At 43.4% G+C, this 17240-nt stretch overlaps 1 protein-coding gene across 5 annotated transcripts in view; it reads left to right on the top strand.

The window, feature by feature from the left end:
* Positions 1–17240, top strand: part of PTPN3 (protein tyrosine phosphatase non-receptor type 3) — a 723876-nt gene that overhangs the window by 450351 nt on the left and 256285 nt on the right. For all 5 annotated transcript variants that reach the window (XR_003854628.1, XM_029589859.1, XM_029589860.1 and 2 more), the window contains one exon: positions 292–468. Coding sequence is in view for 4 of the 5 variants with exons in the window: in XM_029589859.1 (XP_029445719.1) it covers positions 292–468 (177 nt within the window). In the remaining variant the exon portion in view is untranslated. The remainder of the gene's footprint in view (positions 1–291; positions 469–17240) is intronic.

Below are 17240 nucleotides of genomic sequence, written 5' to 3'. Positions count from 1 at the left end.
CTCCAATACTGACCATAAGAGCCAGCTTAAAGTGACCATTTAAAACTCTCAGTGGATCCATACTTATAATTAGCTGAGTGGTTTTAAACATCTTTTATTGATAACTTATGTTAGAAAACTAGGAGTGAATGCTGGCTCGTTAATATTAAATTTGTATTTTTTTCTAACATGTTAGCACAGAAGAACAATTAAGAATTTCCATAAGCTTTTTTTAAATTACAAATTGAAGAGCCTTTAAAAGGATTTCAAATTTGAAAACTTGTGTTCATGGATTCCCCCTTTCCTCTCCAGGCGGAGCCCTAGGTTACGTCATGAGATCCGGAAACCACGCCACTCATCTGTGGATAACCTAGCTAATGAGATGACCTACATTACTGAGACAGAGGATGTGTTCTACACGTACAAGGGCTCCCCAACTTCAAAGGATAGTGATTTGGAGATCTTCCAGAATCGCAGTTCAAGTAGAAGGTAAGCCTGCATTTAAGTAGAAGTAATTAAATCTATGTCTTTAATTACACTTCCACTTAAAATCCATGTTTGTGCTAGATGACTTAGTAAAAACAAAAAAACACATGCAATTTTGCTTTTCTATTAAATAAATAAATGATGTCAATTTTTAAAGCATGGTGCAACTGCTACTTGGCATGTGGAGAGCAATCTGATTGGCCATAGCTTTTGTTTAGTGAGGTTTTCTAAATTATACATTATCTGAAAGATTAATATATAGTTCAGTTACAGGAAATCCACAGGTGTCCCATGGCATTAACCCACTACAATTACATTGATTTCAGTGGAGCTGTGGGAACAGGGTCACCCAGTGCTTTTTTTCCCCCTAGGAAAAAAAAGATTCCAGTAGTCACATGCAGGGTTGTTCTTGGTCTGGGGCCACTGCCCAGTGCCGTGCCCCCTCAACCAGCTGCAGAGCCTATGAAAACACTTATTTCAAATATTCCATTGGTCCCTAGAACACCAACACATCTCTTATTGGAAAAACAGGCCAGACTGCTATAGATCCCTACACTGAAACTGCACCCTAGTAGAATACTTCTCCTTGGTCACGCAGGCAGACCAAGGAAGACTCTCACTAATACAAAACAAGTTAACACAAATTAGAAATAGAAATGTGCAGGGGAAAAACTCAATTCCCAGGAAGCCAGACTCTGATACATTGCAGCAATGGAGAAACAAAAAATAGAAAATGCATGTCCTTCTATACCATGCTAAATATAAAGAGATTGGAAATGCTGCTCCTTCATTTTCCAAAAGGTGATCAGATTGAAATCACTAAACTAAAAATAAAATGCTTTATTTTCTGCTTTCATACTCTGGACATTTTGGGCCCATACATACCCCGCCCCCCACCCCTCTCCCTCACAAAACAATGACAGGAACCAGCAACCCCAATAAAAGACTTCTCTCAAATACATAGAAACAGAGAAACATAATAGCAGAAAAAGCATATGGCCTATCTAATCTTCCCATCGCCCAGCTAATTGAGCTTTACAATTCCCATCACTTCCTTAGAGATCCCCTGTATTTCTCTCATGCTTTCTTGAATTCCGATACCATTTTTGTCTCTACCACCTTTGCTGGGAGGCTCTTCAATGCATCCACTACCCTCTCTTTAAAGAAATATTTCCTAAGATTATTCCTGAGTCTACCTCCTTTCACCCCCATTACAGGACCCCTTGTTCTAGAGCCTCCTTTCCATTGAAAGAGGCTCTCCTGTGCACAGATATTTAAATGTCTATCATATCTCCCCTATCTTGCCTTTCCTCTAGGATATACATGTTTATATCTTTCAGTCTATCCCCATATGATTTAGAACTAAGACCACTAATTTTAATAGCCACCCTCTGGACTGACTCCTCTTGGATTATATCCTTTTAAAGGTTTGGTCTCCAGAATTGTACACAGTATTCCAAATGAGGTCTCACCAGGGACAGGAGCAATCTGACTTCTCTTTTTCTGCTGACCATTCTTCTCCCTATGCAGCCAAGCATCTTTTCTGGCTTTTGTTGTTGCTTTATCCACCTGTTTAACTACCTTAAGATCATCAGATGCAATTACTTCCAGATCCTGCTCTTCTGTTGTGCTTAAAAGAATTTCATCCACTATATCCACTTGGTTTGTTTTTTTTTTATTGCATCCTAAAATGTATAACTCTGCATTTTATACTATTAAATGTTGCTGCCAGAGCCTACCCCATTCCTTGTGTTTTACACATCATCTTGGTTGTCTACCCTGTTTTGGTATCATTGGCAAAAAGACACCTTTCCCAACAGTGCTTTCTCAATGTCACTTACAAAAATGTTAAAAAGAATGGGAATAAGGACTGATTCCTGAGGCACACCACTAGTAATGTCCTCCTCCTTGGAGTGAACTCCATTTACCACTTCCCATTGTTGCCTCCTACTGAACCAGTTTCTAAGCAAATCAGTCAGTCTATACCTAGAGTGCTCAAATATATTTAGAAATTGCCTATGCAAAACCATGTCAAAGGTCTTACTGAAATCCAAGTACACTATATCTAGTGTAGTCTCATGATCCAACTCTTTGCTAACTCAATAGAAGAAATTGATCAGAGTTGTTAGACAAGATGAACCTCTGATAATAGAATGCGGTCTCAGATCTTGCATTCCACTGGATTCCAGAAACTACTCTTTGTTTTAGAAGTGATGCCATTAATTTGTTCACCACATAGGTCAGACTAATTGTCCTGCCGTTCCCAGCCTTCTACCTTCCACTTTTGTGAATAGGAACCTCATCTGCCTGTTTCCAGTCCTGTAGAACTATTCCTGACTCTAAAGAAGAATCGAAAGTGTCAGCGAGTGAAATTGCCAGAATTTCTCTAAAGTCCCTTAGTACCCTTGGATGAAACCCATTTGGTCCCATCACCTTAACTATGTTGTTTAGTTAGCTCCTTACAAACACACTTTTCTGAAAATCGATTGAGGTTCACCACACTTGCAGTCTTATTTGTGTTTTTTTTTATGTGGTTTTGCTCCTGGCCCTTTCCCAGTGAGCAATGAACAGAAGCATTTGTTAATCAGTTTTGCTTTTTAGACTCTACATGTTCCTTCTCTTCAATTTTGAATGTCATATTACCAATTTTGCAATTCCTTCTATCACTAAAATATCTTTAAAAAAATAAAAAAGTCTTGTCGCCCCATTTTACCGTATTTATTTTTCTTCCATTTGAAGTTTTGCATTCTTGACTACTTTCCAGGTTTCTCTTAGGTTTTCTAGATATTGTCACGTCTTCCTCTTTCTGCGATCTCTTGCAGATAATGAATGTTAAACATTTCTCCCTTATCTTTTCAGCTACATGAGAAAATCATAGCGGCCTCTTTTTGCCTTTATTTACTTTCCTAAGAAAAATGTTAGTTGCCCTTAAAATATCTTTTTAGTTTTGTCTGCTGCTCTTCTACTTCCCCCTAGAGTTTTGCATCTAGCTAATGACTCCAAGGAACTCCCCCATTTTAACAAAGTTAGTTTTCCTGAAGTCTAGCTCCATCACCTTTGAATAAACCTTCATCTCCTGCACTCTTGATACATAACCACACCATCTGGAGGTCACTGGATCCAAGATGATGATCAACTATATCAGCAGAGATACTGTCCTTAGTAGTAGCACCAGCTCCAGTATCTCCCCCTCCCATTTGGGTTCTGTTTCAAGTTGACAGAACAGTTCCTGCTTCTAGAAGAAAAACTTATAGTATTGACGTTCTGCCTCCTTCCCTATTCCTTGAATGTCAGCCATGAACCGGTAGCCCTTGGCACTAAGCATGCAGCCCTGTTGCACACAAAAGAACAGAAGCTCAGTGTCACTAATATTAAGAACTCTTATCTCCACGTACAAGACTATGACATAACACCTCACTCCCCCCCCACCCAGGATGTTCAGTAGATTCAGCAGATTTAATGTAATCCTGCCTCCTTTCCCATTCCCTGGCCAGACTTGTAGCTTCCTCTCTCTCTTTTCCATGGACTCAGGATCATGCCTCTTCCCTATCCAGGCAGCAGCATGCCCTCTCTGTCTCTCTCCCCCCCCCCCCCTTTCTAGCAGACAGGCAGAATCCCCTCACTCTTTCCCCAGCAGGGGTGACACTCAGCCCTGCAGAAAGAGGGGGGATTCTCCCTGCCTTCTAGGAGGGTAGGGAAGGGGGGGGGGGGAGCATGGGCAAAGAGATGGGATTGTCTGCCTTCTGGGAGTTGGGGTGGGGGGGAGGTGAATGAAAAGGAGGGGCCTTGCTTCCACCAGGCAGGCCAAATCCCTTCCCTCTGTCTCTGGGACCCAGCATCCCTCTTCTTCTTTCCCCAGTTCCCTTTTCCTAATTTAGTGATGTGGCTCTGGGTTGTTCTCCCTCCTCACACTTTTCTGATGCAAGGAAAAGGGCCACACGACTCGCAGTGCTGGGCCTGCATGCCAGGTACAGGTTTGTGCCTCCTCGATGTCTCCCACGTTTTGTGCCAGCTGTTATTGTGCAGCTCGTGCTGCAAACTGCTTCTCCCACCTTCTTGGCAGGCAAGAAGGGGGATGCACTGACACAGCACTGCGCTAAATGATTGCAAACTGGCTAGGCAAGGAAGCATGCAGCGAGAAAGGTGCTGGTACTTAGTACCCATATGTACTGCCAGACAAAAAGCTCTTGGGTTACCTAGCATGTGAAATCTCAACAGAAGTGTCAATTGTTATTTTTGGGTTGCTTTAACTATTGAAATTGTATATCAGTTTTGTAAATTCAGATTGGTAAAATGAATACAGAACAATACATCTATAGGCATTTCATTGTTTTGTGTGGTTGAGAGACCTTCCTCTTTCCTCTGGTTCTACAACTCAGCTAGAACTTGCTGCAGCCACCATGGCCTTTTAATTCAAGCAGGCTAAGTTTCTCCTATCCTTTGCACAACACACACTCCACAATGGAATGCCCTACTTCCAGATGGTGCAAACCACGATTTTGTACTTTTTGCTAACTCATGTGTATTACACAGGGCTCCAAGGGAACACTGCACTACTACATTACTTGAGCAATATAGTAGATGACTGAGACTTTTTCTACAGGAATAACATAAGAACATAAGAAAATGCCATACTGGGTCAGACCAAGGGTCCATCAAGCCCAGCATCCTGTTTCCAACAGTGGCCAATCCAGGCCATAAGAACCTGGCAAGTACCCAAAAACTAAGTCTATTCCATGTTACCATTGCTAATGGCAGTGGCTATTCTCAAGTGAACTAACATTTTAGCATTGGGAGAAAACATAAGCTCTTAACCATAAGAAAGAGAGAATGAGTGTTTTTATTCTCCTCTGTTAATTATTGACATTCTTCCTCTGTAAATGTGATGTGAATCAGTATCCTGATTAATCATGTGGTGCCACTTGGGGTTGTCCTAAAACGTTTCCGGGTGGGGAAATCTTGCACCGTTACTTCACGCTTCGCCTCGTGCCAGATATTAAAAAACACATGTGGGATGCTACTGTGAGCTGATGGCAGCACACACAGCGCGGTCCATATTCAGTTGCTGTCTGGATAGCAAAGTTAGCCAGATAAACTGGCTAACTTTGGAGGCGGCCTACTCCTGGCGGTGAAAAAGGACCTCCAACTACTTCCCCAAAAAATGTGATATCCCGAGCCAATACGAAATTGGCTTTTTCAAATCTAAGTCACTCCAACTATGTCTCATTTACACCCCACCAGGTCTTCTAGAGAAAGATTCATCCCCCCTTATTGAATTCTTTGCAAATTCCCTATCCCCTGACGTACCCACGATTCTCCTAGGAGATTTTAACTTACATGTGGATACCTCCCCGCAATCCCCAGCCTGCGAAGCATTCATTTCCTCCCTAGAAGCTATGGGTTTCCAGCAAATGGTTAACTCTCCCACACACAAAGCTGGCCACACCCTAGATCTGATTTTTATCAATTCCCCCATCAAGATAACCATTCCCCGTCATGCTTGGCAGTACCCTGGTCTGATCACTCTCTGATTCAGACTAAACTTACTCTTCCACAAACCTCCCCCACCTTGCCCCATCAGCCAATATCTTTTAAATATCACAAAACCTGCAATGTAGACACTATCACTCAAGCATGCTCTGACATAGATAAGCAAATTGACCTCTCGTCTCCAGATAATGCCTTCTCCACCTGGGCTAACCTCACCCTTAACATTGCCAATAAACATTGCCCACTAATAACAAAAACCATCAACCCAAACCGTAGAAATAGAAAACCATGGTACACACCTGACCTCAGAAAGCTTAAAACTCAGCTCAGAGCTGCCGAAAGGTCTTGGTGCAAACACCAATCTCCCATAACCAAAACTTTCTATTACCAACGCATGCACGAATACAGAAATTCCATCCTTCAAACTAAACGTGAATACTACTCCAAAAAATTCATGGTTTGCAACATAACCCCAAGGCCCTCTTCACTATGGTTGCTGACCTGACCTCTCCCTCCCACACGCAACATCCAGCAAATTCCTCTAAGGATCATTGCAATGAATTAGCACTTTTCTTTAAAAATAAGGTCTCCTCCATCACAGCACACTTTTCTCACAACAACAACAATAGAATTCTTCCTATTTCCAGCGCTTCAGCTTCCCTCTCCTCTTTTGACCCCTCTTCATCCCTGGAAGTAGAGAACATCCTAAAAAAAATGAAACCCTCTTCACATCCCTCTGAAACTATCCCCTCCAAACTGCTTCTATCTATACCCAAAGTGATTGCCAAACCCCTATTGAATATTCTTAATTGCTCCCTAGAGCATGGCACCGTCCCGAATTTTCTCAAACAAGCAGTAGTGAAACCACTCCTCAAAAAACCCAATCTTGACCCTGCCACACTGTCTAATTACAGACCTGTTTCCAACCTACCCCTCCTAGCCAAAGTCCTTGAAAAAATAGTCAACTCTCACCTTTCCGATCACCTTGAACTATACAATATATTCCCGTCCACCCAACATGGTTTCAGGAAGCACTTAAGTACTGAAACCTTACTGCTCTCCCTCTGACACACTCATCAGAGGTACCGACTCTGGATCATCTTACTTGATTGCCATGCTTGACATATCCGCGGCCTTCGATACCGTCAATCACGCTACCCTCCTCAACATACTCAGGAGTATTGGGATCACTGGTAACGCTCTCGCCTGGATACAATCGTATCTACAAAATCGCTTCTTCACTGTCTTAGTGGAGAACAACCAATCCGACCCTATCAGTCTCCCACAAGGGGTACCCCAAGGCTCTTCCCTCTCCTCTACCCTCTTTAATATATACATGCTTCCTCTTACCACTCTCCTCACCAACCTGCACATCAAGCATTTCATCTATGCCAACGATGTGCAAATCATCTTCCCATTCTCTGACTCCCTTCAAACTGCTCTACAAAAATGGGAATCTTGTCTTTCCTCCATCAATCAACTCCTCTCAGACATGCACCTGGCTCTAAATCCCAACAAGACTGAGCTATTAATTATCTCTAATAAGCAGCCGCTTCCTGCCATCCCACTCGCATACGCATCTACCACTTTCCCTGCACACATTCGTAATTTAGGTGTCCTAATTTTCTCTCTCTTTTTCATTTTTTTTTTTTAAATCTTTATTTTCAATTTTTTCAAAAATTCAAATACACGATAATTATATTTCCAAAGCTAAGTAAGTTACATCTTTGAAATCTCATTTTTTATTTAATACACAATTTTCACATAATGGAAACTATCTAAAGTTTTAAACAAACTTCAGTTTTCATAAGTAACTTAATTGTTTACTTGTTTGCATATTTAAACATGAAAAAGGAATAACAAAAATCATGATGACTTCTATATAAAATATAGAAAAAACATTGAGGCTATTGAGGAATTCAAATACAAAGGAGATAATTTGAAAACAATTTTCGATAGCTATTCATTTATTCCAGCTGTATATCTACCTTATAAATGGCCTGTGACCGACGGCCCGCAAATGCGCAGTAGAGCGCAGCTCTACTGCGCATGTGCGGGCAAGGATGTCGATCAGAAAAAAAAAATGGCGGTGGGGCCGCAGGAGCGGGAGGAGAAGCAGCGGCGCCGCGCGCGCGGTGCCGCTGCTTCTCCTCCCCAGATCTGCCGGCAGATCTCGGGGGGGGGGGGGGTGTCACTCCCGCGCCCCCCCCACCGAGATCTGCCGGCAGATCTCGGGGGGGGGTGTCACTCCCGCGCCCCCCCCCCCCCGAGATCTGCCGGCAGGAGCGGGAGGAGAAGTAGCGGCACCGCGCGCGTGCGGTGCCGCTACTTCTCCTCCCCAGATCTGCCGGCAGATCTCGGGGGGGTCACTGCCGCGCGCGCGGGAGTGACCCCCCCCCCGAGATCTGCCGGCAGGAGCGGGAGGAGTTAATGGAGCCGGGTGAGGGTTGCGGGAAGTCGCGCTTACGGCGCCGGGAGGAAATGGAGGTGGGTGAAGGGAGGGAGAGGGGGACTGAGTGAGTGGGAGGGAGGGAGAGGGGGACTGAGTGAGTGGGAGGGAGGGAGAGGGGGGACTGAGTGGGAGGGAGTGAGGGAGAGGGGGGACTGAGTGAGAGGAGAGGGAGGGTGGAGAGGAGTGGGTGGGGGAGGGGGGTGGTGAAGAGTGAGGGGAGAGAGAATGAGGGGGAGGTGAGAGACAGAGGGATGTAGCCCGTTTTAACGGGCTTTACGGCTTGTTTTATATATATTGCCCCAATCTCACTCACTTAATTGTATTACCTCATTAGGTGTCACATTGGGCAACGGGGTAGATGCAGTAGGTTGTTGTTGAGCTTCTAAAAACTGAATTAATTGTTCTGATTGAAAAAAACACATATTCACATTCCCCTTTCTTTAGCTCACATCGACAGGGATATCTTAGGTGTCCTAATTGATAATCACCTTACTTTTAAACCATTTATCAAAGCTATCATAAAGGACTGCTATTTCAAGCTACAAACGATAAAAAAACTCAGACCCCTGCTACACTTCTCTGATTTCCGAACAGTACTCCAATCTATTATTATGTCTAAAATTGACTACTGTAACGCACTCCTCCTTGGCATCCCCGCAACACACACCAAACCGTTACAACTATTACAAAATGCTGCCGCTCGTATTCTGTCAAACTCTAAAAAAAAGAGACCATATCACCCCCACACTCATCGAACTACATTGGCTCCCAATACAATCACGTATACTTTATAAAGTTCTCTCCCTCATCCATAAAAGTCTGTTAAGCGCAAACCTCAATTGGATCAACCCCCCTCTCCTACCCCGTACCTCTAACAGACCCACCCGCCCAGCCCTACAAGGAACACTACGTTCCCAACCCATCAATTCTTTCAAACTCTCCTCCACTATAAGCAGAGCTTTTTCACTCGCCGGCTCCACCATATGGAACTCCTTGCCGCATGATATACGCATGGAGACCTCCACCCCCAAATTAAAAAAGAAAATAAAAACCTGGCTCTTCCGGCAAGCCTACCCCACATCACTTCATCCTACATAAAATTTACCTTTTAAGCCGACCCTGAATTTTGACTAAGAATGCCTTATAACTGCTGATTCTTGTACATTAGTTTTATGTTACAGTTGTTGTATTTATTCAATCCGTATTAATTTTGTTATACCTCTTCAGTATTATCCACCCTCCCTGTTAATTGTATTTTATCGGTTATTTGTAAGGGCACCGCCCAAAAGTTCTTGTTTTTTGTAAACCGATACGATGTGTGAACGGATATCGGTATAAAAGAGACTATAAATAAATAAATAAATAAATAAACTTATCCGGCTAACTTTGTAGTCCTATTCAACAGTGCAGCCACACTATTGAATATAGCTGACTAACTTTAGGATAGCCCTTTGGCCTGACCAGACTTAGTTGGCTAAATTTGACTATCGGAATTAGCCAGATAACTCAGCCAGTTAACAGTTATACCCTCGGAACATTCCATAACTTAGCCGGCTAGAATTTGCCCAGAAAAGTGCCCAAATCTTCATTTAGCCAGATAATTCTCAGTTATCTGGCAAAATGCTTTTGAATATGAACCTCCATGGCTTTTCTCTACCAGGAATCTGCTGTCTAAGAGCTGAAAGAATATTTATTTGATTTATATTCCAGAAAGCAGGAACATGTCACTTGACGTCCATTTCAAGGCAGGTCACCTTTTATGCTCAAGGGATGGATTGACTCCTCACATGTGGGTGGTTCCATCCACTGTGTCTCAGATGACATCTGCAGCATTCATCCATGAGAGGCACTATGTCCTGCTGGCTCTTTTATTCCAAAGGTGTATAGTACAACTTGTCTTGACTATGGAAACATCCAGCTTTGCTTTGGGAGCTTGCATAAGGGGCTCAGCACCCAGGTTATTGGAATCGTCTAGGGAGTTTCATGGTGTTCCTTTAACAAAGGATAAGTGTTGATCTAAACTCGGAGAGTTTGGTTGAGGAAGAGTTCCTTGTCCAAAATCACAATAACACTACCTCATGTATCAGGAGTCTGTTATGTTAAGAAAGAGGCTGATTTTAGTACTAGGGTTCGAAGCCCTAATCTAAGTGGGCAACATGTCTGTCCTTTTGGTCAGACTGAACCCGGTCAGGAGTAAAGTTCAGATTTCTACAGGTTGAACATCCTGTGGTGGTACTGCTTATATTTCTTAACAGAGAGGTTCCTGGACTTCAGCAAATCTTTACCCTAGGCTTGAGTCTGGAATTTTGATATTTCTCTTCAAATTACTCAGTGTCTGGCTGATTTAAAAAAAAAAAAAAAAAAAAAGCTTAATTTGTTTCATTTAAGAAAAAATGAATCAAACATTAAAAAAAAAAAAAAAAATCTCCGAAATGAGGTCTCCCGTACCCATCACCCAAACCTCCCACCTAGAAAAATGTCAGGACCAGGATCTCCCACCAGCCCCACTTACCCGATCAAATGAGTTTACCTGAATAAAAGCTGAAAATTGGTCTCCCTCTTTACGGGTAAAGGGACATAGGCTATGATGCAGTGCACATACTTTTACCCATGTTGCAAGACTGTGGGACAGGCAAATAACATGCAGGGTTTTTATTTTGGGATCCACATACCTGCTCTATGATGTTGACTTTGCACCTGCTCCACGGGCATGGATGTATCAATGGTGCCAGCTGGTCCCTGAGTTTTCAGAGTCCATGTGGAGTTTCCCTTTGAAAATTCTTTTGCCAGCTCAAGCAGGTTTTAAAAATTGCCCATCCAAATGTATCATTTTTAAGCCTGTATCTTAATTGGGCAGGCTTTGCTTACTTTACATACTCTGACCATTTGCTAATATGGCCTGTTAATATTGCTAAAATACAGGACTACCAACAGATATACAAAATCAAGGTTGTTATGCAGTGATTGGAGCACAGATGGCAATCGTTGCCACAGTGCATTTAAGCAGAGTAAACTGGTTCACAGGTCTTAAGCTGACAATAGGAGGATTGTGAAGTCTGGCTGTTTATGGCTGTAATCCCATTACACACACAGAATTTAGTTTAGATCTCTGCATAGCCAGGGAGCAGTGTGAGAGTATAAAAGGAAAGCGAAAACCTAAGGTGTCAGCACTTTCTGAGATAACAGGATTAAAATTTGTAAGACATAGATTACACGAGAGACTTTGTAATTAATTTTAGTTCATTCCTGGTACAACACAATTAGAAATGCATATCAAGGATTCTTCACAGTTATATAAATGTGCATACTATTAATTTTATTACCAATGGGCAAGATACAAAAATTATGTGAGAAATCTTGTTACTCTTTGGTATCTACTCTGAAGTGACAAGCAGTTGGCATGGTTAATTATACACACTGGCATTCTCACTCATTCATTCACCTTCACTCAGTCGTGACCCATATCAAACCAAAACCCTCGGGCACGTTTGCTGTGATGTAGTTCTTTGATCATGTAATCTTTGTGTCACATGATCAATTTGTGATTTCCCTATTCTTTTGATGTCTTATTGTTGTAATCTCTGTGGCTTTGCACATCAGCAAGCTGGTTCCTTTTGTATTCTGTAGATGGTGTGGGTTTGCAATCACTTTTAAAGCCTTGCATTTTCAGGGAACAATTGGCTAATTCTTCTCTTTTGCAATTATTAAATAAACTAGTAGTAGAAGCCCATCCAAGGACAGGGGAAATACTATGAAATGTGGGAAGTGCGTAATTGAGATGTTTTGTAGTAGAATGACACTCCCATTCCCTCACCCTGGTTCCATCCCCACCTCCATGAACTCAGTCAGCCTGGTGTACTCCTCGCTCCCTGACCCCTCATCACTTTGGTTCACTCCCTCCCCTCACTTACCTTGGTTCGCATTTCCCCATCTGCAGTTCACTCCTCCACTTTCCCTGGTTCTCTTACTTCCCCTACCATCCCTGATCACTATCCCTCTTTCATTTCCTCCCTCCATCTGATCCCTTCAATCACCCTGCTTTCCTCCCCCCCCCCCCCCAAAACCCATTACATATACTGGTTCCTCCACAAACTCTTCATTCACCCTGGCTTATTCTCCCTCCCCACATTCACCTAAGTTCAGTCCCCCCCCCCCCTCACCTCACAAACCCCTCACCATGGTTCACTCACTGCTCCCCTATCCCTAGTTGGTTTGTTCTCTTTCCCTAACCTTGCAATCCCTGGTCACTCCTACTCTGGACCCCCATCACTTACTGGCTCCTATCAACCAAACAGGAAGAAGAGTATCCATTCATTCGCCCTCTTTCCGCCCCCATGAACCTCTCACTCACTGTGGTTTGCTCCCCCGTCCAAATTCCCTCACTCACCATGATTGGTCCCTGCCCCCCCCCCCCCTACAAACCCCTCACTTATCCCAGTTCATCTATTCACTTCCCCTGGTTTACTCAAGGTCCTCCTCCTCCTCCTCCTCCTCCCCCAATCCCTGGTCGGTTCATTCTCCTGCCCCTCCCCAGACCCCTTCACTCATCGGCTCGGAGCAGGAGGACAGCAATCTTGCAGTGTCTCTGCTGTGTCTTCTCTTCTCCCTTTCCCGGGACCCAAGCATTGTGCTTTGAACTACGTGGTTCAAAGTGGGCCATTCAGGCTCCTGTTGGAGAAAAGAGAGGCTACCGTCCCTCCTCTCCCTGTTTGGCTGATAGGAGCCAGGGTGGGAAGGGTAGATTGTTCTGTTCACTGTCATCGATATGTCCCTTCTGGGGCTACCAGTGTTTTTCTTCCAGGGCAGACTCAAGTTTCACATGGGGAACTGATTGTGCCTCTGGGAGAACAGCTGTCTGAACAGACTCCAATGAACCGTGGCATGAGGCAGGGATATGTCCAAGAACCTTGAGGTTGCAACTATATGAACTTTGAAAATGCTGGATAATACCAGAGGAAAGAAGTGCTGCTGACGTTTTAGAGCTCATTTTCATTGAGCTGCTCACCTGTTTAGCTTAGAATCAAGTTAGCACCCTAGAGAGAGTTTCACATCTACTGGAAGGGTTCCTGGAAGGACAGAATATTACTCCAACCCTTGCTGACATTGCAACTACCTACAGAAGTATGGGATGTGAACCCCTGGGAACAGGGTGGCAGGGACTGAAGAGAGTGAATAGAGGAGCCTAATAAGCCTACCAAACTGGGGCAGAAAAGGATTCAAGAGTCTTCTCCAAGGACTTTTTACCCTGGAAATAGAGATGCTGGGTACCCCCTCCTCTCTGTTTGACTTAACGTACCTAACCTTCATTCTGGACCTAGGCCTTGAGTGATACAAACAGGCCAGATATGTAGACAGACTATCCCTTCTCTGTCCCTTATATTTTTTACCTGCACCTTAGGACTCTCAAACTTAGGAGACTTTGAGGTCTCTGTACTAGTAATTGTGGAGAACTTCCAAATATACCCTTTTTTTCATGGATTTGTACTGTTTCCAAGGGCACACAAAAGTATTTATTTGTGGGGCTATCTTCACAGGCAGATCTCTCCCCTCTCACTTGTCCCAAGGTGTGGGTTCTTTTTGTGTGTGTGAAGGCAGATCTTCGTGGCCCATATAGTGGTGTGAATTCTTCCCCAAGTGTATGTATCTCACCATTTCTCTCTTTTTTTGTGATGCTGAGAAGCAGGGACAAGACAGTCTGGACACAGTTGTGGGTCTTCAAAATAAATTTACTTATTTGTTGAAAGTCAAATAAATGTTCAGTCAGCTAAACTGTGTGAAATTACAGCTGTTGGTGGATCTACTTCTGTGTAATCATTGCTTCTTGAAACCTGTTGTCCAAAAAGAATCCTTTTTTTTTTTTTTTGTCTTGCCTATAAATAAAATTCACCCCACCAGTAATGGTGTGAGGAAGGAGCTATTATAATTATTATTAAGTCGCTGGTGTCCAGAAAAGTCTTACTTTGAAACTAAATAATGAAATTTTGGAAGTTGCACTTTCTATGCAAGGATACACGCTCACGTGCATACACTCACACTCAATTTCTTCTACAAAGCAATAGTTCTGCCTTTCTTGTGCTTGGAACATGGATGCCCAGCTTCCGTAGCCAGTCCTCTTCTTTCAGATCTCTGGTTTTAAATTCATCTTTTCCACAGCTTCAAGATATAAAGAATTTCTACAGCTGTTATCTCTTGTTGTGTTTATCAAGGAGACATTTAGTATTTCTCTGTTTTTCTGTTTGATCATCTCTCCTGGGTCTGTAATAGGCTCAACTGAAAATTTTTTTTTTTTTTAAGTTGAGATCAGTTCTCAGAACAACTACCGTAAGTTTTGTGGCAGCTTTAGTTGCAGCTGGGGTGGGGAACAGGCAAGGAATTATTCTGTGTATAGAGCATGTAAGATAATGCTACATAAGAAAATAGAATGCACATTTGTGAACAAATGGGTTGAGATCCATGTTCTGTGGGATCATTTTGGTAAAGTTCATGGGATTGGTAGAAAGCTTTAACTTCTTGCTGCATTTTGTGAATTGGGGAGGAGTGAATGGCAATCTTATTCTTGCTGCCTTCAAGATTCATTCTTCTTGATGTGGTTCACTGGCTTCTGTGGTGAGTGTTCTATTTTAATTCTTCTGTTATAATTTTTTGTGTTTTGATGCGTGATAATTATTTTATTATAAAATCTGAGCAGAAGATGAATACATTTTGGCGAATGTGTAGTACCATTCTTGATGCCAGCTTGTAGTGAAGAGAGTAAGTGGAAAAACATCCAGGGGGGTAAGTAATTCTGAAGTAGCAAAAATGACACACAGGCTTGCTGGCATCTTAATAGATTAAAATGTGTTGAGGCATAAGATTTTGAGAACAAGGGTCCACTTCATCAAATGATGCATCTGACGAAGTGGACCCTTGGCCTCAAAAGTTTGTCTCAAAGCTCTTAGTCTATAGAGTAGGCAAAATGATTCTTGAATTTTAAAATTCTAATATTTTAGAGAGCAGTGAGGTATTCTAAATCTAATTAAATTGAGTTACGCACCATATATACAGTTCTAAGTGTGCAGTAGTGTCCTGTTTGCCTTAGTCATAAAGGCATTCATGGTGTTTTTTTTAATAATTAGTGCTTTGGTTTAATGTTTTATCAGCAGTAACAAACTTCCACATGTAGTTTCAAATGTCATAGTGGATAGAAGATGCTGGTATAAAGATAGAACTATAATTATAAGAAGCACAAATGTGTTTAAAGAGTCAGTTTCTTTTTTTTTTTTTTAAATTGAGCCCTGACACTGTGCTGCTTCTGGTATGGCAAGGACACTGCCAGTCGCAGTCTTCTCCTTCCTGCTGGTGCCACCTCTTGGCATGTAGGCCCTGTGGTGGGAAAACAATGCTGGGCACTTTCAGATGACATCAATGGCTTCCCCTATTTAAGAGCCTTCCTAGCATTAAAATGAAGTCTCAGCAACAAGTCTCCCTGACTTTGGTGCAGTATGTGTTGCTCCCTGATTTTGCCTGCAGTATTCTTGTTCCTATTTCAATCTGCCTTGCTTCATCCAGCCTGCCTTGCCTCGTCCAGCCTGTTCTGCCCCAGTTCCTTCCCTGCCTTGCTCCTACTTCCTTCTGATATCTTACCTGCCTATCTCCTAGTACTGACCTCTGCTTCGAATCCTGATTATGCCTTGCTTGCTGCCTACCCGAGCCCTTGGCCTCTTCCCAATATCTCTTTGCTGCCTGCCATGAACTCAGCCCAGCACTGGACATTCTCTCTCTGACCGCCCCTAGGGACACTCACCTAAGTCTTGCCAGCTCCTGGAGCCCAAGAGCTCAGCCTGCAAGGAATGGGGCTAGTAAAGATGAAGGTCCAGCTTGATCCCATTGTAGGGCATGTCTGCCAGCTGTCTGTGAGGGAGTAGGAGGTTTTCATGCTAGGCTATGTCAACCATGCCAAGACAAAGAGTCACCACCCTGACTGTTCAGGCCATGAGATTGGTGGACCCATCCCCTGTTCAGGTTATTGCTGGGCTGGCATGTTGGGTGGAACAGGATCAGTTGATATTCCTGACTTGCCGCCTCCAAGGTTTAGTCCAGCAAGTCCAGCAGTAGCAGGAGCTGCTTAATTAACTGGCCTTCTCCTTGCAATTCACATGGATGCCATGTAGGTCCCAGCACCGGCACCTGCTTCTGTGGTCCCTCCTACTGCCACTCATGTCCGTGTACTGGGATCCATGCCGCATCTCCTGCCACCTCGCAGGTATGGAGGCGACCCTAAGGGATGCAGGGGCTTCAATAATTTATGCAAGATGCATTTTGAACTTCAGGTAGCTCATTTCCCATCAGACCCATGTCAGTGACCTTCGTACTTTCCTTATTAGATGGGCCTGCCCTTGCCTGGCTTCTCCTTTGTGGGAACAAGACTACCCACTCCTTGGGAATTTGGATGATGTTTTGCAACAGTTTGGCCTAATATTTGATGAGTCTGGTCATGCCTCGTCCTCCGTCATGGAATTTACTATGAATCTGCTAAGGCACTCGCACCGTGGACAAGTATGCTATCGAATTTCACACCCTGGCCTCTGAGCTTCACTGGGGAGAAGACGGTCAGACAGTCATCTTCTGGCAAGGGCTAGCTGGGAAAATAAGACAAATTGGCTGACTGAGATCTTCCACCCACTAGAACTCATTGTCTTGGCCATCTAGGTGGATTTAAGTTTCAAGGAACAAGCCTAGGAGGAGAAAGCATCCTGGCAACCCATCCATTTGGCTTCTGAGTTCCAACATACCTTGTATTCTGTATCTGACCCCATGAGGGTACTCTCTGAAGAACCCTTGCACTTGGGTCGGT

Source organism: Rhinatrema bivittatum, chromosome 2, assembly GCF_901001135.1.
Source record: "Rhinatrema bivittatum chromosome 2, aRhiBiv1.1, whole genome shotgun sequence".
Lineage (NCBI taxonomy): Eukaryota > Metazoa > Chordata > Amphibia > Gymnophiona > Rhinatrematidae > Rhinatrema > Rhinatrema bivittatum.
The sequence above is the reverse complement of the archived record's forward strand: the minus strand, read 5'-3'. Positions and strand labels throughout refer to the sequence as shown.